General features: G+C 38.1%; 4 protein-coding genes across 13 annotated transcripts; 2 read left to right on the top strand and 2 right to left on the bottom strand.

The window, feature by feature from the left end:
• Positions 1-1,386: 1,386 nt before the first annotated feature.
• Positions 1,387-1,950, top strand: LOC116195823. The gene has a single exon (XM_031525200.1). The coding sequence runs from the start codon at positions 1,469-1,471 to the stop codon at positions 1,706-1,708; it is 240 nt and encodes a 79-aa protein (XP_031381060.1). The 5' UTR covers positions 1,387-1,468; the 3' UTR covers positions 1,709-1,950.
• A 2,970-nt stretch (positions 1,951-4,920) lies between these two features.
• On the top strand, positions 4,921-11,584 carry LOC116187785 (zinc finger CCCH domain-containing protein 37). 2 transcript variants are annotated; one of them, XM_031516716.1, is made up of 12 exons: positions 4,921-5,243; positions 6,431-6,678; positions 8,048-8,107; positions 8,196-8,273; positions 8,385-8,447; positions 8,538-8,759; positions 9,187-9,224; positions 9,309-9,355; positions 9,484-9,608; positions 10,165-10,218; positions 10,654-10,794; positions 11,117-11,584. In XM_031516716.1, the coding sequence occupies exons 1-12, from the start codon at positions 5,015-5,017 to the stop codon at positions 11,243-11,245; spliced, it is 1,434 nt and encodes a 477-aa protein (XP_031372576.1). In that variant the 5' UTR covers positions 4,921-5,014; the 3' UTR covers positions 11,246-11,584. The 2 variants fall into 2 exon arrangements, with proteins under 2 accessions (XP_031372576.1, XP_031372587.1); XM_031516727.1 differs by lacking the exon at positions 6,431-6,678 and having other exon boundaries at positions 4,992-5,243.
• A 961-nt stretch (positions 11,585-12,545) lies between these two features.
• Positions 12,546-15,092, bottom strand: LOC116198584 (NAC domain-containing protein 76-like). 2 transcript variants are annotated; one of them, XM_031528779.1, is made up of 4 exons: positions 14,499-14,664; positions 14,211-14,405; positions 13,458-13,729; positions 12,546-13,334 (listed from the first exon to the last, which is right to left on the bottom strand). In XM_031528779.1, exons 2-4 carry the CDS (start codon positions 14,377-14,379, stop codon positions 12,696-12,698), a joined length of 1,080 nt encoding a protein of 359 aa, XP_031384639.1. In that variant the 5' UTR covers positions 14,380-14,405; positions 14,499-14,664; the 3' UTR covers positions 12,546-12,695. The 2 variants fall into 2 exon arrangements, with proteins under 2 accessions (XP_031384639.1, XP_031384633.1); XM_031528773.1 differs by lacking the exon at positions 14,499-14,664 and adding an exon at positions 14,715-15,092 and having other exon boundaries at positions 12,547-13,334.
• A 3,231-nt stretch (positions 15,093-18,323) lies between these two features.
• On the bottom strand, positions 18,324-22,725 carry LOC116211644 (translocase of chloroplast 90, chloroplastic). Of its 8 annotated transcripts, none has more exons than XM_031546150.1 (5): positions 22,524-22,724; positions 22,277-22,381; positions 21,951-22,009; positions 21,642-21,773; positions 18,324-20,958 (listed from the first exon to the last, which is right to left on the bottom strand). In XM_031546150.1, the coding sequence occupies exons 4-5, from the start codon at positions 21,766-21,768 to the stop codon at positions 18,686-18,688; spliced, it is 2,400 nt and encodes a 799-aa protein (XP_031402010.1). In that variant the 5' UTR covers positions 21,769-21,773; positions 21,951-22,009; positions 22,277-22,381; positions 22,524-22,724; the 3' UTR covers positions 18,324-18,685. The 8 variants fall into 8 exon arrangements, with proteins under 8 accessions (XP_031402010.1, XP_031402018.1, XP_031401977.1 ...); XM_031546158.1 differs by having other exon boundaries at positions 22,277-22,328; XM_031546117.1 differs by having other exon boundaries at positions 22,277-22,724.
• Between the last annotated feature and the right edge of the window lie 634 nt (positions 22,726-23,359).

The following is a 23,359-nucleotide window of genomic DNA, read 5'->3' as shown; positions in this document are numbered from 1 at the left end:
TTTGGATTATTTTTTAAACGAATTATGTTATTAACATCCTTGATTTTGTTTCAATTATTCCAAAATGCCATTGACTATTGAGGAATGGCGAGGGCACGACAGTAATCCGATGCCAATCATCACCACCCATACCAAAGTGATAGTCCAATGCCAACCACCACCGCCACAATCAAGGTTGCTGGGGCTATCTCTCTCTCTCTAACGGGAGAGAGAGGCTCATGATTTTGAGGCAGTGGTTGCTCTGAAATCAGTGACCTCGCTTGGGTTATGGTTGTTGGCAAACACAAGCACTGCTCATTTTCCTTTAATTTTGTTCTTTGACTAGTTTGAGTATTTTTTTTTGAATTTATATTTATTTTTAAAAATATTAAACTATTGAATGAATGAATTATTTTCTTTTCTTATCCCAATCCCAAAACATGGAATGGACCAAACGCATTATTAGCATATTGAATGTCCATGGGATTTAGTCTTCATGATATCTCAGGATAAGGTGAAGGATTCACTCACCGGAAATCGAAAAAGGAAGATACTGCATCAAACTATCAGCTAGACACCGTAGACTTGATATACTTCAAATATAATCGAAAACAGAACATGTTTTCACAAACACCTATCAATTTATTGGAAGGAGTTAATTTGCAAAATACCCTTTCTATAATGCATATATCCTTGAAAAATAAAAATAAAAAAGTACGTACTCCTAATTATATTTGCCTTGAGAAGAAGGTAACGAAAAACTTTTACGAAGCGTCCAACAATCGGAGCCATGAAGATATACCTTTTTTTTTAATCTTTTCGAGATTTATATTTTCTGCCAGAATTCTAATAAATTCTAACTAATTCAATTCTAATTAGGTTAGATCATTAGAAGGTAGAACTCTTACAATACAATTTAATTTATTCACAAGATTTGAATTTGAGATTTTACTTAAAAAAAAAAATTTCAATCACTTAAAACAATTCGCGTTGGCAATGTTGACCTATCTTTCATATCGTACTCGACCGATCTATTATTGTATTATAAATCCAGCTCCAGAGCATCCACATCTTATCGAAATTTGAATATTGTATAGAATTATATATATATATATATATATATAATCCTTACATGTGATAATGCAATAATAAAAGAGGAAAAAAAAAATGGAGGGTCGGGCTCATAACATGTGGCAAAACCTCAGATGGCATCCGTATTCAATTCAACTTTTTCAATTATCATCAATCAATCAAATAGTAAAAGATCTTATCCACCAATAAATAGTAAAAGATCATCATAGCACGTACTGCAGTTGCATGCTACCCACGTAACCGGATATGGATCGATATATATGCACCGCCTATATCTCATCGTCTCAAGTTATAAATATATTATCGCCCCATTATATATAGCTCATTGATCAGAATAGAGAATATATATAAAGCTTTCATTAACGACGTCTGAGGGAGAACAAATTAAAGAAGAAGGATGTCGGGGGCGCAGGGAGCGCAGCCCAAGGAATCGAGGACCGCGACCACCTACGCGTCAGCGGTGGATGAACATAACCGCCCGAGGACGGAGCTACGGTCCCGGGAGGATGAGCGAGGTGTTCAGGTGAATAATCTCCAGGACAGAGCCAAGGACGCTGCTGGATCCGGTGGCCCCGTCTTCGGTCCTGGCAAGGATGAGGACAAGAAGCAAGACCTCGGGGTCACCGGAACCGGTTGATATATATAGATGGGTATATTTCCATATTCCGGTAGTATATAATATATATAAGTCATCAGTGTCAACCTGTTGATCTATGCATAGTGCAGGATAATGCAAGTTGAACAATAAGGGCGTTGTAATTCTCATATTTTGTCACTTTCTTTTCTGTTCGATGGCATTCGACAACGTATGTATATGTATGTTCAGCTATATCTTTTTGTTTTTTAATATGAAATGATATATATTTGCGATGTATAATATGTATAGATATGTTTGCGTATCCATCCGCCATGGTAGAATACTCTCTGCCTGGGTTTGGTGGAGATGAGATTCGACAGAGATTCAGGGTCGGAATGGGATAAGAATAATAAGATTTAACGTATGTTGACTATTAAATTTTTAATATTGCAATTAGTTATTTAGCACCTGTCTTTTTTTTTTGGGTTATGGGAAGCATGTGATCTAGTAGACTGAAATAAAAATCTTATCACCAAACTAAAATTCAAAATCCAAGGCTATTTCAAATTAAGCCAAAATAACATTTGTGAAGCTCGAGTAGAAGTTCTTCTGACCATTCAGAATTTAACCTCAATGAGTGTTGAAGCCGCTGTCAGAATTTCGTGTTAATCGGAGTTGATGTGACATTCCGATCGAGATTTGATCTTACTGGTCGCAGCCCCTGACAGATGAATTTACGACTCTGTTTCTGCCTCTGGCTGTCGCTGTACCAATCTGTTTGCTGTTGCTCCCGTCTCTGATCAGTAGCTGCCATGTGCTGCTGCTTAGCTTCACTCTTTCTCGGTTATATTGCTAAGAATTTTATCTATTTAATTTCGCAATCGAATTTTAAAATTTTAATATTAATTTTAATTATATTTATTATATAATAAAAATCAATTCTTTAAAATAAAAAAGATGTGGCTTATACATAAATTTATATACACCTCCATTATATTCAATTCAATTTTTAATACTAAATTCCCTCTATTATTCATTATTTTTCACACGTTTTCTCATAATTCAACAAAATATGGGTAAATTACACTGGTGGTCTAAAATATTTTACAAATATTTCATTATTGTCCAAAATTTTTTTTTCGCTACATGATGGTACAAAATGTTTCAAAGTTGTTTCATGATAGTACAAACCGTCAACTCAAGCTTGACGCCGTCAAGCTGATACTGACATGGCTACTACGTGTCACCTCCTTGCTGACGTGGCCGAAATTTTTTAAATAATTCTAAAAATTTTAAAATTTAAAAACTTTTAAAAATAATTTTAAATTTTAAAAACTTTTTTTAAAAAATTAACTTTGAATTTAAAATTAAAAATTAAAATTATTTATAAATTTTTATAAATTATGTTAAAATAAAAAAAATTATTTAAAATTTATAAATTTATAAAAATTTCAAAATTTCAAAATTTCAAAATATTTTATTTTTATTTTTATTTCTAAATTTTTACTCTTTTTTGTTTTTTTAAATTATTTTTTGTATTTTTTTTACTTTTTAAATTTTTATTTTCTCTTAAATGACGTGGCGCACTATGATTGGTTCCACGTAACAAAATTGACACATAGGACGCACCACGTCAACAAAATGTTAACGGCGTTAGGGCCAATTGACAGTTTGTGCCATCATGAAAAAATTTTGAAACATTTTGTACCATCATGTAGCGAAAAAAACTTTTTGGACCATAATGAAACATTTGTAAAACATTTTAAACACCAGTACAATTTACCCACAAAACAATCATTATAACACAATTAAAATCAAAATTCAACTCAACTCAACTTAACTTTAAAATCAAACGCACCATAACCCTCTGTTACCCAATTAAAGCCTGATTAAAATTCAATAAAATGAGTACGTTTCTTCTTCCAAATTGGAAGGATAATCCAGTGAAACTGATATGTGGGGCGGGGGTTGCCGGAGATCTCGCCCGGATAGCATTACGATATTTCATAAATTCAACTTCAAAGCATGGGCATTATTGTCGTTTTGCATTCTTAATCCGCCCTTTGCCACTGTAATAATCGACATCAAGTCCTTAATCCCTCATCCAATCCCTATCATGTCGTCACCGAATATGACTTTAGGATTTCAGTCTCTTGTTTCTCTCATCACCATGCAAAAATTATTTAAAAAAAATAGAAATTTATGTATGGTGAATATTTCACTATATGATAGTTTTATCCCTTAATAGATCAATGACCGATCTGAGTGATTAGGCCTATCTAATATCAAAATACACAATAAATAAATAAATTAAAGATTGCGACCATCTTTTATGCCACCTTAAAGTTTTATAATAACTGCATGGACACCTTTGAGCTTAATGAAATTTTCGTGTTGGAGGTAGTGACTTGTATGGTAAGAATTATTCATAAAAAAAAAAGACTTGTATGGTAAGAATCAACTTGGGAGCCTTTTATTATAAGTCGAGAGTGAACGACGTGACTACACATAACCTTTTTCTGTCACGTTCAGTTACTTAATGAAATTCTTCCACTATTTCCATTCAATCGTCGGGTTTGAAATCTATAATATAATTATTTAAAGATTGTATAATACCTTCAAATTTCTTAGGGTTGTTATTAAGAATAAACTTCAGCTACTGTAACTTTTTAAAATCTCTATTGTTGAAATTTTAATATCAAATTTCAAACATTAAAGGCTTGTTTGGTTTCAAAGTAAGATTTTAAAATCTTAATTTAACTTAATTCTACCCACAACAAAACAAAATAACTCATACAAAGTCAAAGGGTGAGCTCCATTTATACCATTTTTTTTCAAAATCAAAATTAAATAACTCATACAAAGTCAAAAAGTGAGCCACATACATAACTATTTATGCGACTCTTTTTCAAAATCTGATTTTAAAATGTTATTTACAAACCAAACGTATCATAAAAACATGATTCTATCATACAATTTTCCATTGGCAAAAAAAATAAATCATAGAATTTTCCATTGGTTTCGAGTCTAAATTTGAGGGTGTAAGTTGGAGATGTATGAACTCCGAGTGCGCAAAACGTAAACTTTGATTGTTGAGGGGTATGAATTGTTAATACAAAAAATTTAGGGAGTAAATACGGAAAAACAAAAGTACAGGGGTCAAATCGTAATTCTATCTAGTACTGTACGACAGAAACGATAGTCGCGACTCTCTCTCGTTAGCTCGGTGACCCATCCAGCCTACCCCCCCCCCCCCCCCCCCCCCCCCCCCCCCCCCCCTCTCTCTCTCTCTCTCTCTCTACGATCCCCGTATTGGGAAGAAGCTGCCGGAGCTGGAGTAGCCCCCGGGAGCAGCTGCAGCCATCAATGGCCAACTATCTCTACGCATACAACCGTAGCTACGGCATAGCGTCGACGGTCCCCGGCTCGTCGGCCTCCCCCGAAGCCGCGTTCAAGCATTCCACGGCCGCCCTGGCGTCTTCCGTCTACCAGCTCCCCTCGAGTGATGTTCTCGGCTCCTCCTCCGCCGATGCAGGTGGAACTGCCGATGCTGCTTATACCTGGGATGCCGCTGGCATCAAGCGGTCCTCCCAAGGTCAGTAAATCTCAATTTCTCCCTTTCCGTTCCCTTGTATGTGAAGATTTTGCTCTTGTTCGTGATCAATGATGTCTAATTTCGTGATTGTTCCGTCGCCGTGGCCTCTCCGGCCCGGCGCGGAGGCACCACCACGACCCTTTGTCTTGTAATTATCTGTGCGGAGCCAACGCTGTTTAGGTCTTCCTTTTTTATAACCAAAGGGCATCGAACAGCTTTATAACAAAACGTAGGCGGGGAGGCAGCTTTGGCTCTTGCTATCTCCATAACTTATTGGGTCAAAGCTCTTGCATTTCTACCTCTTTAAACAATGTAGATATGGCCTGTCCAAAGGATTCCCTGTAGGGGAATCTGTAGTTTCTTCGAATTCCATCCTGAAGCATAACACATCTCCAGTCCCTAGTTGCCAACTGAATGTTAAGTTTTTCTTTTGCACCCTTCCGGTCCCATAAATGTTCAGTCATTGAGCATCTTTTCCGGTCTTTCATCACCAAAGCTCGCGTAAATTTAAAATTCTGAACAAGCATATCAGCCAGTTTGCTGGTTGTCATTAGCATGCTTTATGATAGTCATAAATAATATAAAATCTTCTGGCTGAAGTAACTGAATATTAATCTAATTTTGTCTAATCATTCTCATGGGGAACATCCTCCACAGTTTGGGGGAGTTCTCTCTTGGTTGATGCCCTTAACAAGTAGGTTTTTTTTGGAGATAACTCAATTTTTATTGTATTTTCGACTGTCGCCCTAGCTGTGGAGTGCTCAATCGATCCATGGTTAAGAGTTAATCGATCCATGGTTAAGAGTTAGATGCTAACTTATTGATTTTATTTTTTTATTTTTTTGGCCATGACTTGTTCATAATTAAAAATTCTGGTTTATTACTATTCTGAGGTGCCTTAATATGTCAGTAGAGGTTGAGCTACCAAAAACATGAATTTATTGGCTTTTCTTATTCCAGTTTCTTGCTATAGTTTACTTATAAGTATTTTAATATAATCAGCATGGCTATTTTCTATAAGTAATGACAGCATATATGCGGTGTTATTTTAAGTTATGCTATTGACCCGTACTTTTACAGTTACAAGTATGTTATATACTCTATACTATTTTGTGAATTGTACTTATTGAGTAACAAAGTATATTTTCTGTGGTTTTCTTGCATATACTCGCGTAATATGTATATAGCACTCTACTATCAGTCTATCTATGGTGCCCAAAGCACAATTGGGCAAACTGAAGCTTGGTACACAAGCAACTCGTTGTCCAAGCGCCCTAGAGTCAAGAATGCAAGCAATTTGCCTATATATCCACAGAGGCCAGGAGAGAAGGATTGTGCTCATTATATGCTTACCAGAACCTGTAAATTTGGACATAGCTGCAAGTTTGACCATCCTATTTGGGTTCCTGAAGGTGGAATCCCAGATTGGAAAGAGGTGATTTATTGCCATCATTTACTTCTATGATAAGATTCCTATCAAATATGAATACTATTTCACATTGTTTATCTTCTTGATAAGTAACTTTTATATATATATATATATATGTGCGTGCGCGCTCGCGTGTAGACGCTAAAATAGAAATTGAATAAGACCTATCTTGTAGCACAGCTCAAATGTGGTATATATGTTTGTACACAGATTATTAATTTTCCTCAGCCCTCAATTTGATTTCCTCCAAAAGATTTTCTATTCTCTGTTTTCTAAAGATTTTCTAGTGTATGTTTTCTTGTAATGTAGCTAATACTCCTTTTTCTTTTTCCTCCCTTCATTGAAGCTGCGAAGCTTATTTATATCTTTTTATACTTTCTGCATATGTAATGCTTCATTGCTTTTTATTATCCATCCCAGGTCCAGTCTAAAAGAAAGTAATGGAGTTTGATATTTGGTTTCTTTCTCTTTAACATTTTCATTTACTTTCTTCTGGAGAGTGCATATTGTTCAGCTCCATTCCACTGTCAGTGAACAGGGTGACCGTGACTGTTGTTTCACTTTAATACTTGGTTGTGAAACTTTTTCTCTGAAATGCTTGGGCTTGAGGAATGATCAATTTTCATGTCCATTGGTGATTCTTATCTTCAAATTCCTCATTCACCAAAATGTGGCATCCATAGTTAGTATCAATCTTGTCAATGATCTCGTGCTTTACATTGGTAATGTGATAGGAAATAATTGGTTTAGAAGAAGTCATACCTACTGCTTATGATTATATGCTTCTCTAGATGCTGTAGAGATAGTTAACTTTAGCTCAACTTTGCTTTTGTATTAGAAGGATACATAGACATAAGACAATCTAAAAGGGTAAAGAGATTCTAAATATATAAAAGAAAGCAATGAGGATGATTCAAATCCTCTTCTGCTTTCACCATTGCGAGAGTTAAGCTTTCCGTAGCATGCATTGCACTCTTCATTAAAATAAAAGTTCTGACAACATGCCGAAGATCCTAGGCTTCAGCCTCCTTTTCCCACAAAAATAAAATAAAATGCCAAAGATGGTCTATCTGATGAACCATAGCGACGCTGACAGCTAAGACCTTGACCTTGCTAAACGCGCTAAATGTACAATAAAACCTGGAGCAAGTACTAATGAACAAGTTTGTTGGAAAACATAGAATGTGTACACTACTGAAACTAACATTTTGGAGAAAATTACATTGGAACTGTGTATTATGAAGTAAATATCCATAACAATCCAAAATTCTAGTGGATCATCTTATTCCTCATAGATTTGCAACTTTTTGGTTCTGACATCACTCATTTAGTAGAGTAACAGAACTTTCTACGCTCCCTATCAACAACATTTCAGGTTTCTCTTCCCAATACCCCTGAATGCTTTCCAGAGAGACCAGGAGAGCCAGATTGTCCAGTAAGCCATTTCCAATCATTGTCACAAGATTGTATTTGGTTTGCCACTTAATTGTCTTGACTTACTTCTCTTTTAAATTTTTTTGCAGTATTTCATTAAGACCCAGAGATGTAGTTTTGGCTCGAGGTGCAAGTTTAATCATCCAAAAGATAAAAATTCTACCTTGGTAGGTGCTACCTCTATAAAAATCTAATTATGTGTACTGCAACTAAAATCTGTACAAGTTTAATACTGTCTAGTCAATATCTTATTTTAGAAAATGTTACCTTGATTTCAGGGTGCTCCAGGAAGTGGTAATGCTTCTGCTTTACCTGAGAGGCCACAGGAGCCTCCATGTGCCGTAAGATCTCCTCCATTCTCTGCACACTCTTAATGTTCCCAACAATTTTGCACATACTAATTGACATGATGAATCATAAAACTGTGACAGTTCTACATGAAAACGGGGACTTGTAAGTTTGGGGCTACGTGTAAATTTAATCACCCCAAGGATATTATGGTGCTTCATACTGCGCAAGAGAATGGTGATGGAGAGCTTAAAGACTCATTGAGTAACACTGGAGGAATGATTGGAGATGTGAATATTGCCCAACCTCTTGTTAACTTCTCGCCAGCTTTGTTGCATAATTCCAAAGGGCTTCCTGTTAGACTGGTCAGTAATATAGATTTACTGGAGAAAGTGAACATAACAGCTCTTATTTATTACTATAATCATTTTTTTGCAAGTTTCTTAGATAAAGATGTGAATATACTTCATTTAAGATACTGCTGATATTCAGTTATACCTGAAAAGTCATACCACGTGTGAATTTCTGCATTGTCCCAGTTTTATTAATTTCTCTGAGAAGAACTGTTTTGATGCATCTTTTTGATTATATCTTCAACTGACATTTTCTTATCATCTCTGCTGACAATTGCTCTATACGAGTGTTTTACTAGACTGATTCACATTTTGAAAAACGCCCGAAGGGTGCCATCATTGGGCATATTGTTTCTTGTCATTAATCACTTTTTTCTGTTAAACTAGTCAATAAATTCACAGGAAATTTTGTCATGATGAAGTTTTTTTCCATTTGCAGGGTGAAGTAGATTGTCCATTTTACCTAAAAACTGGCAGGTAAATAAATGACTTTCTAGTACAGTGGCAGTTAATTGAAAGAGATTATTGATTATTCATACTGATTTTCCTTCTGGATATTAGTTGCAAGTATGGTGCCACCTGCCGCTACAATCACCCTGACCGGAATGGTATGTTTATTTAGTCAATATACTATGAAAGTTGATAAAACACACTTTTGTATATATTTAAGCAATTCTAATAAGTAAAAGTATACGCAAGTGACATTTTTTCTGTGACTAATGAGGCTTTTCTGCAGCAATCAACCCACCAGCTGCTGCCATAGATTATACCATTCTAGCACCTTCTGCCGGTATTCCAAATATAGTCACTCCAGTTGCCTCCATCTATCCAGTCGTTGACCCTACGTTACCGCAGACAATGGTAAGACCAATAGGACTTCTTCTGGGTATTATCAGCTGAACAGAGCCTTGTGCTTACTTGGCTCTTGAAACTTGAGCCGGAAATTTGACCTAGTCTGACTAGGCTTAGTCATGCTCTGTCAAAATGAGGTTTGAGTCCATGTCTGAGTCGCACACAAGATTGAAGTGGCTCGACTCAAGCTCATCCTCAGGACTGTGAACTTGTTAGGGGTGGTATTTGTACTTTCGGGCTTAACTTCTCTAGAAATTAATAATATTGGAATAACTGAGGCTCATAAGCTACTCTAGCTGATGAACTCATATTGGACTTGAAAAAAATAAACTGTGTCCGAGTAGGTATCTAGTCAAAGCCTGAGTAGATAACGAGAAGCTTGGCTTTCTTTTCTTGCCAACGTAATCCATTAAGTACATGCTGTTATTTGTATCAAATTCTTGGGATCTTTTGTTCATTCCAACTAATTGGCAGTCTTAACTTTGGGCTTTCATATATTATTCCCTTTTCTTTCCCTTATACGTGTGTACACGATTAACTTCAAATGGTTTTGTTACCAATGCAGTTAGGAGTCGTTCCTTCTGTATACCCTCAACGACCTGGGCAGATGGAATGTGATGTAAGTGTAGATTTATTTTCTTCATAATTTGATGGCTTTTGTGACTGTACTTAATTCAGCTTTTATTATATATTCATTAGATTATTAACCCCTAGATATATGTCCCTGCTGTTTTTTGTAGTCAATGTTTTCTTCTATCTAATTTATCACGAGACATGTTTCAGTGCTTTAGTCGGAGATGATCTTCGGGCATATAATTGACAAGTGGATATTGAACTTTGCATATTGTTGTTCCAGAGCTTATGCTTCGTAATTGTACCACAATAGAGAGTAGAGGGGTTTATTTATATTATAGTTTTTCTTACAATGTGGTGATTTGCAGATGTGCCTACTATGAGTTGCTCTACTCTTTCAAGAACCATCAGTGCAATGATTATCAACCTTGAGAATTGTTATGTTAAAACTTCAATCTTAGTGTGTGTTTCGGTGTTGCAGTACTACATGAAGACCGGGGAATGTAAGTTCAGTGAAAGATGCAAGTTCCATCACCCTATCGATCGTTCAGCTCAGTCACAGAAAGTAACAAATCAAAGTGAAGAAGTCAAGCTTACCCTTGCCGGTCTACCTAGAAGAGAGGTAATCTCTTAGACCCTCGATCTCTTTTCTTAATTCATTACTTACCTTTCACATTGCCCTTTTGGATCTCTGGAAGGCGTGCCACTTGGGCTTCACCTTTTCCACGAGCGACTTGGAATTTTTTTTCATTTTTTGCTACACAATAATCCACTCATGTTAAGTCGGACATCGGACTGTCATCTCCAATCTTGGATTGCCCTTCTGCATGAGAGTGATGCCGTTGTCAACATGCATTAATCTACCTGTTGGTAATATGCATCAGCTGACTAATCTGGTAGCGCATACTGCTATAACATGATTTACTGAAAATTTGGATGCGCAGGGAGCGGCTCATTGCCCATACTACATGAAGACTGGCACATGCAAGTACGGGGCAACGTGCAAATTTGACCACCCACCTCCTGGAGAGGTCATTGCTACGGCAGCATCATCCCAACAAGGGACGTCATAAGCGAGTTAGTACCAGACACTTCAGAAGAGCTTGCCAGCCATTCGATGAGCATAAATCCGTGCCAACTTTTTTAACTCTCTTCTTTACTGGTGACGCCCAGCTGCATATATAGTCAAGCATCACATCCTTCTCTTTTGTTGAGTTGATCATAAGCTTGTAGTCTTATCAAGAGTTTGCTACCGGTGTTGGAAATACATATACATATGCGTGTAGGTTGCGTAGTTTGCTTGTGTGATCTTGTTGCTAACTGGAATTTCCTGGTTGAACGCATAGCCGATGTACTTATACCAGCTAGACAACTAATAATTTGATTTAGATCCAGGGAGACTTTAATCTTCACGAGCAACACTATTGTCCTCATCCGAGTCCTAACAGATACGTCGATATCTCGTGTGAGTAGTTGTCAAATACGCAAGGCGCTCATGGACATTACCAAGTTCATTTGTCTGCACCAGTGAATTTGCATATAGAATCGGATCAATGTGGGACATTGGCATCGAGTCAGCTATAATCGCTATTCAATTGGATGGCTCTGCTATAAATTGCGATTCGTGGGCGGAGTCCAAATAGTGGGGTCCTGCTACATATGTTTAAGAGAGTCGAACCAGCCCACCTCCGGCCATGTGAGCTAACATGAGGTTGCTTAATTCGTTCTAGCTCGGTAACTGATTTTGAGATTGCTTAATTTGTTCTAGCTCGGTAACTGAATTTGCGTATTGAGTGTAAGACTCTACCGTTTGGTTTCGCAATTAGATTTTAAAATTTTAAATCTAATTTTAACTCTACTCATTACACAACAAAAATTAACTCTTCAAAGTAAAAAATGTGGGCCCCATACATAAATTTACATACAACTTCATTATACTCAATTCAATTTTTAATACTAAATTCTCTCAACTATTCATTACTTTTTCACAAATTTTCTTATAATTCAACAATACAATCATTACGACCCAATTAAAATCAGAACTCAACTCAACTCACCTCTAAAACCAAACACATTGAATTCAACAGCCTTGCTTGGAGAGAGACTGGCGAGGAATTTGCGTTTCGAGTCTAAGACACTTTGAATTCGACAGCCTTGCTCGGAGAAATCGGCCAGCGTCTAGAAATTACTTGCCAACCGGTTGATTGTGTATTTATATCCTGCATCGCCTTTAGTTTCCTGCGAGTATTCGAAACCTTGGGGGTCGTCCTAAGAATACAGAATTTAGTGGGAATTCGATATGTTTCCGAGGTTTAGCAACTATATACGTATGTTTATGCAGCCTATAACCAAATTTATAGAACGGGAGACTCATACTCGCGTAGTTAGCAAGGAACGTACGCCAAGGATCATCCATCAAATTAATAGGTCATGACATTAAAAAAAATAAAAATAAAAAAGCCGTGACAACGTACGTACACATAGAAAGTGAGTAAGGGAAACGCGATTAATTATTGGTTTCCCCTATTTCGAGAACTTGAAGAGGTCAACAGAATAATCGCAGCCAAGGTATGGAAATGGAAACAATCTTGGAGGAGGAGGAGCAGAGTCGGAGGCCCCTTCGAGCACTCCAGGGAAGAGAGCTGAACTGGGCGGCTTGCTGTGGTCGCTCTGGCCGTGATGGTGATGATGAGACACAAGGAGCTTGTCGAGGAACGACCAATCCGACGAAGATGTCCCGTATAAGCTATTCATACTCAACCCCGGCCCCCTCTCCTGCTGCTGCAGAATGTTGCCAGAAGATGCCGTGAGCCTCAGCAAGTTCTGCGAACACTCGAGTATTTCGTTGTTGCCGCTGACATTATCGCCTTCAGTGGAGTTCATGTTTGGGATGACTGCCTCCGGACTGAACAGCTGCGGGAGATGGCCATCGTATGCGGGGCCACTGTAATGCGAGTAGTGCAGTATGTTCTGGTGTAGCCCTTGTTTTATACCTCCGAGGGATGGGCCCCTCATCATCATCATCATCGGGTGGGGATGATCCGCATGCAGCACCCGATCGTCCTCTTCTTCTTGCTGATCACCAGCAGCTGCCGCTTCAGTCGGCTGAAAACCTCGGATATGCTTCTTCTTGAAGACCCGACACACCACCCATCCATCTTCCTGCAATACATGAAATGTTCTCAGGTTCCAGAATGCATATGTTGCACGCTTAAATTCGAGGAATTAATATAACTTCGCAATATAATCTCGATGGTATTGATTTCATATGATTAATATATATACCTGGATTTCTGTTGTGTCGTCTTCGAGGCGGTACTCATGCATGATCCAGTCGGTCTTCTGGCCATGAGGAGCGCGGCCAGTGTAGAAGACAAGCGTCTTTCTCATACCAATCCGTTTGGAGTTGCTGAGGTGGATGGCCTTGTCCCTCCCAGTCGCCTTCCAGAACCCAGCTGTGGTTGCCCGATTCGTTCGAGTTCCGGTCGGATACTTCTTGTCCTTATGGCTAAAGAAGTACCAATCGTTCTGAGGCCCCGACCCGATTTTGCATTTATCTGCATATACATCATATTCATTTGAAAATCATACTTAAAACATATAATTCGAGGAGAGCTATATACATATAATTGATAAAACATATACAGCAGCATATATATACATACATACGTATATTTATATATGTTCAGTTCATTGCATGCAGGTTAAAAAAATGAAGACTGGTTAGGGCAAAGCCAAAGCTCAAACGGGATCTCGGCCAGTAGGCTTGAGAACACCTTGGAATTTCACTTAGAGAAAAAAAAAATGATGACTGGCTTTGGATCCACCACCCTACACATCTGAGGGTCCAACTTTACAAAACCCTAGAGTAAGCTTATCAATAAACACTGGTCTTCAGTATACATATGCTTGTACAGTTAATCCGTCGATCTATATATGTTAGGATAGGCGTATATTTTTGAGTCAGTCTATCACAACAGTACATATTCATAGATGAAAAGATCGAAAACGGTGATGAAAACAAAGTCCGTCTCTGACCTTTTAGGTCCCAGGGCTCAAGCTTGTTGAGATCCACCTCTCTGATAACATCAAGATCGATCGCCTCGTAGGAGACCTTCTTTCTCAGGTAATAGTAGAGAAGCTCCTCATCTGTGGGATGGAATCGGAATCCCGGTGGAACGGAAGCTTGTCCAGTGCTAGGCATCATTTTTCGGACAGATGCTCAATCACTTTCTGAAATGATATATACCGCGCATGCATTAAGTAAAAAGAAGAGAAGGCAAACACGAGAAAACACGAAATGAAGAAAAAAAACACGGGATTAACCTAGCTAATGGACAGTCATGTACTGTACATGATGAAGTTGATCTGCTTCGATATATAGTCAAAACTTGGTTGTAGGGTTTGATATGTAAGAAACCAAAAACCCAGAAAGTTCCAAACCATGAAGAAATACATACGCATAAGTTTACGTTAGATGTATATATTTCCTTACGTACAGATGCATATACGAAGATGGCGAAATGAAGTTGACAGACAAACCTTATTCTGAGGAAGGAAGCTCTTGAAGTAGAGCTAGCTAGGGCAACCACAGCTCCCGAATCAGACCTTCAAGAGAGAGAAAGAGAGAGAGAGAGAGAGGTAGGAGAGGATGAATGGAGAAGGTTAATAAGGAGCTACATAGAGTACTGGGAGGGAGGATCGATATTATTAATTGGAAGGATAATCAACTTTTAATTAGTATAGTTTAGTTTATTAGTTTTCTTCTTCTTTTTCTTTTTTTTTTTTCGTCACAGGGGAGACTCGTGAACCTAGTTGATGGAACGGACTTTGCTTACAGTTGTAGGGATCCAAAATCCACTTGAAACATTTCGTAATCAAATAAGTCGACACTCGAGTCAGAATCAATCTCAACTAATAGATAGATGGGAAATGTTTTGTCATCTCACCAAAAAGAGAGCTTGTTTTTATAATTACTAATTGATTTGGATGAGAATAATTACGACAAGAGAAGGAGAAGGGGATAATATCATATAGTCACGGGGGGGTGAAGGGGGAGAGGGAATGGGGAAATTCTTTCGGGTAAATGTCGGTTGAACGGGAAACCTTTGACCCTAAACTCGCCTCATTACAATGAAGAAAACCTGCCTAACTGTCAATTTAATTTTCATTCATTCATGTCATTTTCCCATTATTATTCATTCCTTCTTATTAATTAATTAAAATAAATTTCAAAATTCTCGTCGTCTTCTTCTTCTTCTTCGTCTCCTTCTCAATTTTCTGTCGACATCCAACCTTTACATTAATTTGATTTGGTTATGTATTATTTATTTACAATTATCAGGAAGAAAGCAAACAAAATGTGGTCAAAAATATCAGATCGCCTGAGGAATATAAAATTATAGATGGGGTTAATTCCATATTTGTCAGAAATTCTTTTTCCGTTTTTATTATTAAAAAGAACGACTAATTCTCTCTTTCAATTCTATATCAATTGCTTGCTTATATACATAGACGTCCATATTTACACTAGATTATAAAGAAAACCCCTTTAGAGGATATTAACACGTTATTATCATATAATTATAATTAACAATTATAATAATGAATTAGACTCTTTATAAATTGAAGAATAAAAGGTCAAGTTTGGTTAGTTACTGGATAATTAACATCAACACACACATACACAGCTGTAGCGAACGATAAAGCTAGAGATCAGATGGTCGATCCTTAATTAATCAATTGAATGAATCCACCATGTGTGAAATACTTTTATAATGCATACAGTCTGCGTCTTCGTCGCATCAAATTCAGTGCCAATTGGAAATATATATATATATATATATGTATTGACTGTATGAGAAAGAGTGAACTATATAATTTTGTGCGTATATACATGTATGTGTGTATTAATTTGTGTGTGATTGAATGTGCATGGGGATAGGAGAATTAATCTGTTCACTGAATTGCTTGAAGGCACGGATATTCGTGTGTCATAAGGGAATAGAGACTTCCTCATGAGGGATCCGAGGTGATACATGATCACTTCTTTCTTCTTCTTCTTCTATTTTAAAATAATCCTTTAATTAATTATTTTAATCAATTGTTAATTAAGATTTTCCATGTTTCCTTTCTCGATTTGAAAATGCAGAAACATGCATAGTTGCATCTATTAAAAGGGTACATGGCCTTTTCTAATTCTTCTCTTAGAGTAGTTCACATGCAGATAATCAATCAATCAATATTTCAGTAAGATAAGTAAATAACAATGCCCAAATATAAGAAATAAATATTAACATCAGAAAGGGGAAAAGATGAAATGAACATTTTTTATCACATAGACGAAGGAAGAATCACTTACTAGTCAGGGCATGTGTATAGAATCAATTCGAAAAATTATTATATATTTTAAGAATAATGCTTTAAACCAATCAAAATACACAGATGTATATAACAAATAATATAATCTACTACATGCCCATTATAAGCACTCCTAATATTGTAAAATTGTAAGAGTACAACATGATTAAATCATTTCTCAGATCTATGAGAAATGAGAACACATCATTGAACAAGCAAACAAGGAGATAAAGCTAAGATGGGAAAGGACAAGCATGTGTGTGTGTGTGTGTGTGTATATGTAGTCATGCAGGGTTTGGGCTGCGCACGTGGGAAGGGAAGGATGAGAGAAAGCAGAGTCCTGAAAGTCCGTGGAGCTTACACGTGCGGATCCCAACACGGCTTACTAAGCCCAAAGGTCCGCGTCCTTGCCTTGGTTGAATCAAATTTATTTATATTATATTATATTTTTCCTTCCTTATTTATTCGAAAAAAGTATATATAATTATTATATATATATTATTACTCATTTATTTGATAATTGCCCAAAAAAAAAAGAACCCGAGCAATTATGGGCTGAGTTAGAAAAGACCAAATCGAAGGGATTCCCACGCTATCCTATCCCCTCCCATTATGGGCTGTAATGCAATTCCTGGTCAATTACGCAGCCCAAATTATAATAACAATTAATAATCAAAACAATTGTTTTTTTAATATCTCCTTTATTACTATCAATTAATTAATTAACTGTTAACATTCTTTTTTTTTTTTTCTTTTTCTTACTATTATTAATGGTGATTACTGATTACGTCCCTTTACAGACGCACAGGGGAAGGGAAAACGCCATTCTGGCAGAGGACCGACCGAAACCAAGTCTTTTAAGTGTGCCGTTGCCTTTACGAACACTACAATCCATTAATTGTGGCCTATTGCCCCCTCCCTTCTCATCTCCTCCTATGGAATCCTATGGGATGATGGCTGCTACCATCACAAAGACTCTTTTGCAACATTGAACCGTAGGAGCCGTATCGATTTTACTTCCTGACCCGGAAAATCCGATGAACAAGTTTACAGTCTCAAATCATACGTGTAAGGATTATTATATAGCTCCTCGCGTGTCGATTGGGGCCAATTTGGTTTGGCATCGTGAAACGTAACAGCTAGATCTCAGTGACTGCAGACCCGATCTGAAGTTGTAATCCGGGTGGACTCGGAAACCATGGTTCGAGTAGTCCACCTCCTCCGACAAAGACAGTTTGCTCATTCTACCATTTACGAAGTCTTCATAGTTAATACTGTCTCGTAACAAAGATCACGAGGCGGATTATTACCATCCCCGTCTTTGTTTATGTTTCATTCCGTTAAGATTACGTCTCGAACCGTATCTGCTGTGTTTTCCTTTCTGTCAATTTGATAATATATCACTCCCACTTCCAGTCACATTCCATGAACTTGCAGTGAGCTTGCACATCAAGCAACTTATACTGCAGCACTGATCCCAAGTTCTCAAATAGAACCCAAATGGAGTAATAGCCGCTCCGCTACATCGTATTCAATGGACGGTCATTGCTGCATCCATAAGCAAGGATATGTCGGCAAGGAACGCAACGGAAATCGTACAATTCATAATAAGATCATATTTGCTGGCTTGTCTTCAACATCATAATAAGATCATACTTGCTGGCTTCTCTTCAAGATCACGTCATTTCCTGGCATGTGAGCTGAGTGGATTTTTTGACCCATTTGCCCGAACCGGGTATTACGGGAAACGGGAGTTGTTTTCCTTGAGAAAGAATCTCGATCCACTGCACCTTCACCAAGCTTACAATATATATTCCTTTTCAAATGTCTCAATAGTCCCCAGAAAAAAAAGGACCACGATGCTACAGCAACAAAAAAACCGCGGTTTAAGAATCTCTCGTCGAATTATTATTGTACAGGATACTACCCAACCCAAAATTCACTTCCCAAGGTTTCCTTCTACTGTGCAATTATGAAAACTGTTGAAAGTCAAATCGATAAAACCTCTCCGCACCCAGAGCTAAGAACCGCAGCACTGCCTCCAAGTGAATCGAAATTGGAAGCAGACCTTTTACCCTTTCTATAGCCGGAATTTTACCTTTTCAAGCTGAAGCTGTTATCTCCTGATGCAGTTCATTAGATCTTCATCCAAATCATTGGTCGCTGTTCACGATATCAGACATATGGGCCTTTCTACAAAAGAGGCCCCTCAAGATGGAAACCAGAGCTATCAGAGCAATTTCCATATGCTCCGAGCTACTCGTCCTTATGCATATCTGTCCTAGGTTCCGGTTGTTCAGATTTCCGCTAATGGACAATCTGGTATCTCGGGTCAAACAAAACTCAGACTCTAAATTACCACTGATCACTGTGTCTCGGTCAAAGGACAAGACTGTCATCCCTAAGCTCATGTGATCCGTCCTCACTGGGTAATCTCTCCCTCTGAGAGTAGCTTCCAAACCTCCACCATATGCCACTTTTCCCGCAGGCCCCCCCAATCGACCCGCATTTGCTACAAATTTAAGCCTCTTACCGACATAAACCTGATCCTCTATCTTGGCACCTAAATAGTACTTGTTCTTGAAAGACGTCAGTGAAACTCCACAATTAGCAACATTGTGCTTCTTCAGGAAGTTTCTCAGCTTTGCGCCACTTCGAACCGTGCAGATCAAATCTTTACCACCGGCTGATTGGACATCGAGACCCACTGAGTAAGAGGGCCCACTGAGAGCTCTGTAGGCTACTCCACACTCGGAGTGGACGCTGAAATCGTTCTTATCTTTGCTCAGCTGTCCCATGACTGAGCCAATGAGATTCCTCTTTATCTCAGTGGATGTCTCCACATTGATCCCGTCAAAACCCACATCCTGATCCCAACCATGAGGATCATGAACTGGTCTCAAGAGAATTTGGTCACTTCTGACTAGCCCACGGTATCGATGAACAGGGCAATCAGAGTCAAAACTTGGAGGGACTGCCATATCAGGTAGAGCAACTGGCTCCATAGATGCTTGCCCGGAGGACTCATAATTATCTTCCAGGGTTGAAATCGTATCATCCACTTTCGAAAGCATCTGCTCTCTCTGCTTGCGAAGCTCTTCTTTCAACTGCTTCTTCAGATAGAGAGTTTCCCGATAATCCAACTCATCTAGATAGTCTTGCTTCTGTGACTCAGTCATTTTCTCAAACTGTGATTTCGTCAGGATTCTGATTGAAGGCAACTGATCATATTCTTCTTCTTCTTCCTCACTTTCTGAAATCAAAATTTCACTGACTTCTTCGTCTGGTTCCCCACTACTAAGCATCGAACGATGACGCAGAATAGATGAAAGGAGATGAGGCAAAGAAGGCTGTCTGGAAGCACTTGGTGGACCCAACAGAATGCTCTCACGAAATTCCAGTAACCTATTAGCATCATTCAGGACTTTCGTGCAGACACATAACAATAGGAATTGAGATATCCAAGCCTGCCCATTAGGAAGAATCTTCTGTCCCATTGAGTTCCTCTTGCATAGAGGATGATTCTCAACTAACAGTACAGGATTTTCAAGTCTTGAGTCTGCCACAGCCTGATGAATAGACTGTTGAATCAACTCACTGCACTGACTTACATAAGATTCGTACATGACTTGATACCCATTAGGGCCTTCTGGAAGTGAACAGGAAGCATGAGTCATGACAAGGATTGTGTTGAACCAAATGGCATTACCGAATACTTCGGTCATAAGCTTCAGGAGGGTGTTCTCGTTGTAATTGGCATTTATGTGGTCTAAGCGTTCGAAGAACAAAACAATGTCAGGGGGCGACCTCCTGAGATACTTCTTCACTTTGAGCATAATCTTTCGATTTCTTCCCATGGTACTTGCAGAAGAAGGTAAGAAGCCAGGGGTATCAATGAAAGATACTTTGATCCCATTCACAGTTCCTGACACCTCTCGAATGCAGTCTGTGGCTGGTCGAAAAGCGCTGGTGGCTGTCTTCATTTGACCAAGGATGGAATTTGCTGTTGCACTCTTGCCAACCCCTGTTTTCCCCAGGAGAAGTATTCTGATCGAGAAGTCCAAATCAGGGGAGCCAGCAGCCTCCTCTGCAGCTGCTAGAGACCTAACTCGATCATGTCTGAGTTTCAGTGTTTTGGAATCTGCTTCTCCTTCTTGTAATAGGGCTGCCAGGTTCATTCGGTACAAAACCTTTCCCACCAGAAGATTGTCACGTGAGTGGCCCAGACGTAGAAGAAGTCGCAGAAGCTTGACTTGGAGATCATCAATCTTTGACAATGGAGTCATATTACGCTCAATGGGACTAGACTGAGGGTTTTCATTGCCTCTGAGTAGAACTTCATGTTGCTGTGAGGAGTGATGATGAACCTCCTGAGTGTGGCTACGGGAAGATGGTCGATCAGCAATATCTGCATCAGTTGAATCTGCTGGCAGAAAGAGAATGTGCGATCCGTGTCATAACCACTAAATGAAGATTTCAAGTAAATAGTGAAAAAAGCTAAAAAATATCTCAAGGTCTTGAGCACAGAAACCAGAGGCCTTCAAAGGTGTTTAAGAGCTAGAACAAACAAAACGAATAAAGAAGACAACAACTTGATGAAATTTCTGTAGACTATCTTTGAATAAGAGGAAAATGAAACCTTTTCGAGTTAATAACCTTATTGCAGTAAAATTCTACAACTGAAGCAAGAGGTTGATCAACAGAAAAGAATTTCATCCAGTGAAAATTATACTATACATGATTGTGTTCTAGACAGTAGGTTTTGATGATTACGTGATTCTCAGGTGTCAGGCTTCGTGTTATCTTCTCTATATCTTCTTTTTTAGGGGGTAAGTGTCTTTTTATATCTTTTTTGTTAGTTAAGTCTTGTTTCTCCAGTTAACCATGCATAAATTGCAAGTAGCAGATCTAAATGAAGAAGCCGGCTCAAAGAAACAGAGTTGAGTTCATGATATAAATCCTTTCTAAACAGATACCACAGCAAATGAAAGACCGCTTTCATGGCACTACTTCTTCTGATTTAGGAGCAACTGGCCCAAGATAAAAAATGGAAAAGAAAAAAAAAAGTAACATTTCCACTTTCAAAATTACAAAAGGAAAAGTTGCTACCTTGGTCACCAAGCTCCTCGTTGGGTTTTTCCTGATTAAAAAACCTGTTACTACAAGATAACGGTATAGATGATGCCAACGAATTGGTCAAAATCTGCGAGAACGCCCAGTCTCGGATACTTTTCATAATCTCTGCAAAGAATAAGGATGAATACCATATCATAACTAAGTTCAGATACTTGCAAGAAGGCTAAAAATAATCAGAAGAAGATTTGGTTTTTTTATCACTCATTATAGAAGTAAAATACGGTCAGATCAAGACATGATCCTAAGGAGCCAATGGGCAGAGTCCGATCACATAAAGCATACCAAGGAAGACAAAAATTGTGTCGATGAAGTATAATACATAACATCTCTCATCTGTAAGACTGCAACCAAAGCAAAGACTTATTAAGCCACTCACATAGACCATCACCAACTAGTCACTGAAATAAGGACTTGCCAATAATCAAAGCTTAATTACGTAAAATTTCGACCAACTAGGGAATTAGATTTGAACACAGCAGTCGCCGGCATTCCTACCGACAAGAACAGTTATAGGAATCAGCTCAAGCAGCATAACACGATAAAACCATAACATTCAACACATTAACTGATACAATTTTGAGAATGAAACTGTCGAATAAGTCATTTACCTGGACTGGACAAGCTTTCAGGTTTCAAGCCCTAGCAGTACGGCATCAACAGCTTCACCAAAACCAAAAACCAGCAGCCTCGATTGTCAACAGGCCGAATTTTTCCTAAGAACAGAACAACAATATGCCGAGGAGACGACAAGAAGAACCTCTGGACGAGAATTGAGAAATTTAACTGACAACAGTTCCCAGAACGCGGGACGAAATCGGATGCCAGGACGGAGAAATTGAGGAGCCGAAAGCGTACAGGGAGCTTCTGAGATCGTCGAAGGGGAACGAGAGGTACGGAGCTGAGAGGAGAGATGGTGGAGAGTCCCGTCCAGTGTCGGTCTACAGCAGCCGAGCAGCAAGCGAAGTTCCCGTGGTCATTCCCGTGGTGGAGAGGTCGATGCCTGCCTGCAAGTGCAATCCTATTCCTCCTTGGCCTACGGTGGAAGATTTCGCTCGTGGAAATTCTCGATTTCCACCCTCAACTTCAACGTTTGTACCATTCGCTACCCACACTTTACTAAGAAACCGTAATATACTCGCAAACATTACGATAGTAACGTGATCGAGTTGTCGATAAGAAATATTTCACTCTTATAAGTTGGTCGAGCCATCAGTAGTTTTTGAGAATCATTAGACTTTTTGTTTTGTCTTCCTATAATATGATAATTAAGATATTAATAAACTTGTTTGATTTCAAAGTTAAATTTCAAAATTTTAATTTTAACTTTAACTCAACACACTACGCAACAAAATACACTTTTTCCAAGTCAAACAGATAGACCCCACAAATTATAAAACATACAATCTCATTATAATCAATTATTTACACAATCAAAGCAGATGGAGTCCACAACGGTTAATTTTATTTGTCATTTTCTACAATTAAAATCACAGTTACAAATTCAAAACTTTAACTCTGAAATCAAACGGATTGTAAGAAATCATTTAAAATCAAATTATTCTGCTTCTTAATGACACGAAGAGCTAATGAAAAATTAATCGAGGTTGTTCGACTTTAAAACCTTTCAATCAAAAGTTAAGTTGATGAGATAAGTGAGATGATTATTATTATTATTATTATTATTATTATTA

The sequence above is a fragment of the Punica granatum genome, chromosome 1 (genome assembly GCF_007655135.1).
Source record: "Punica granatum isolate Tunisia-2019 chromosome 1, ASM765513v2, whole genome shotgun sequence".
NCBI lineage: Eukaryota > Viridiplantae > Streptophyta > Magnoliopsida > Myrtales > Lythraceae > Punica > Punica granatum.
Note: the sequence above shows the minus strand (reverse complement) of the source record. Positions and strands in the feature narration are given on the sequence as shown.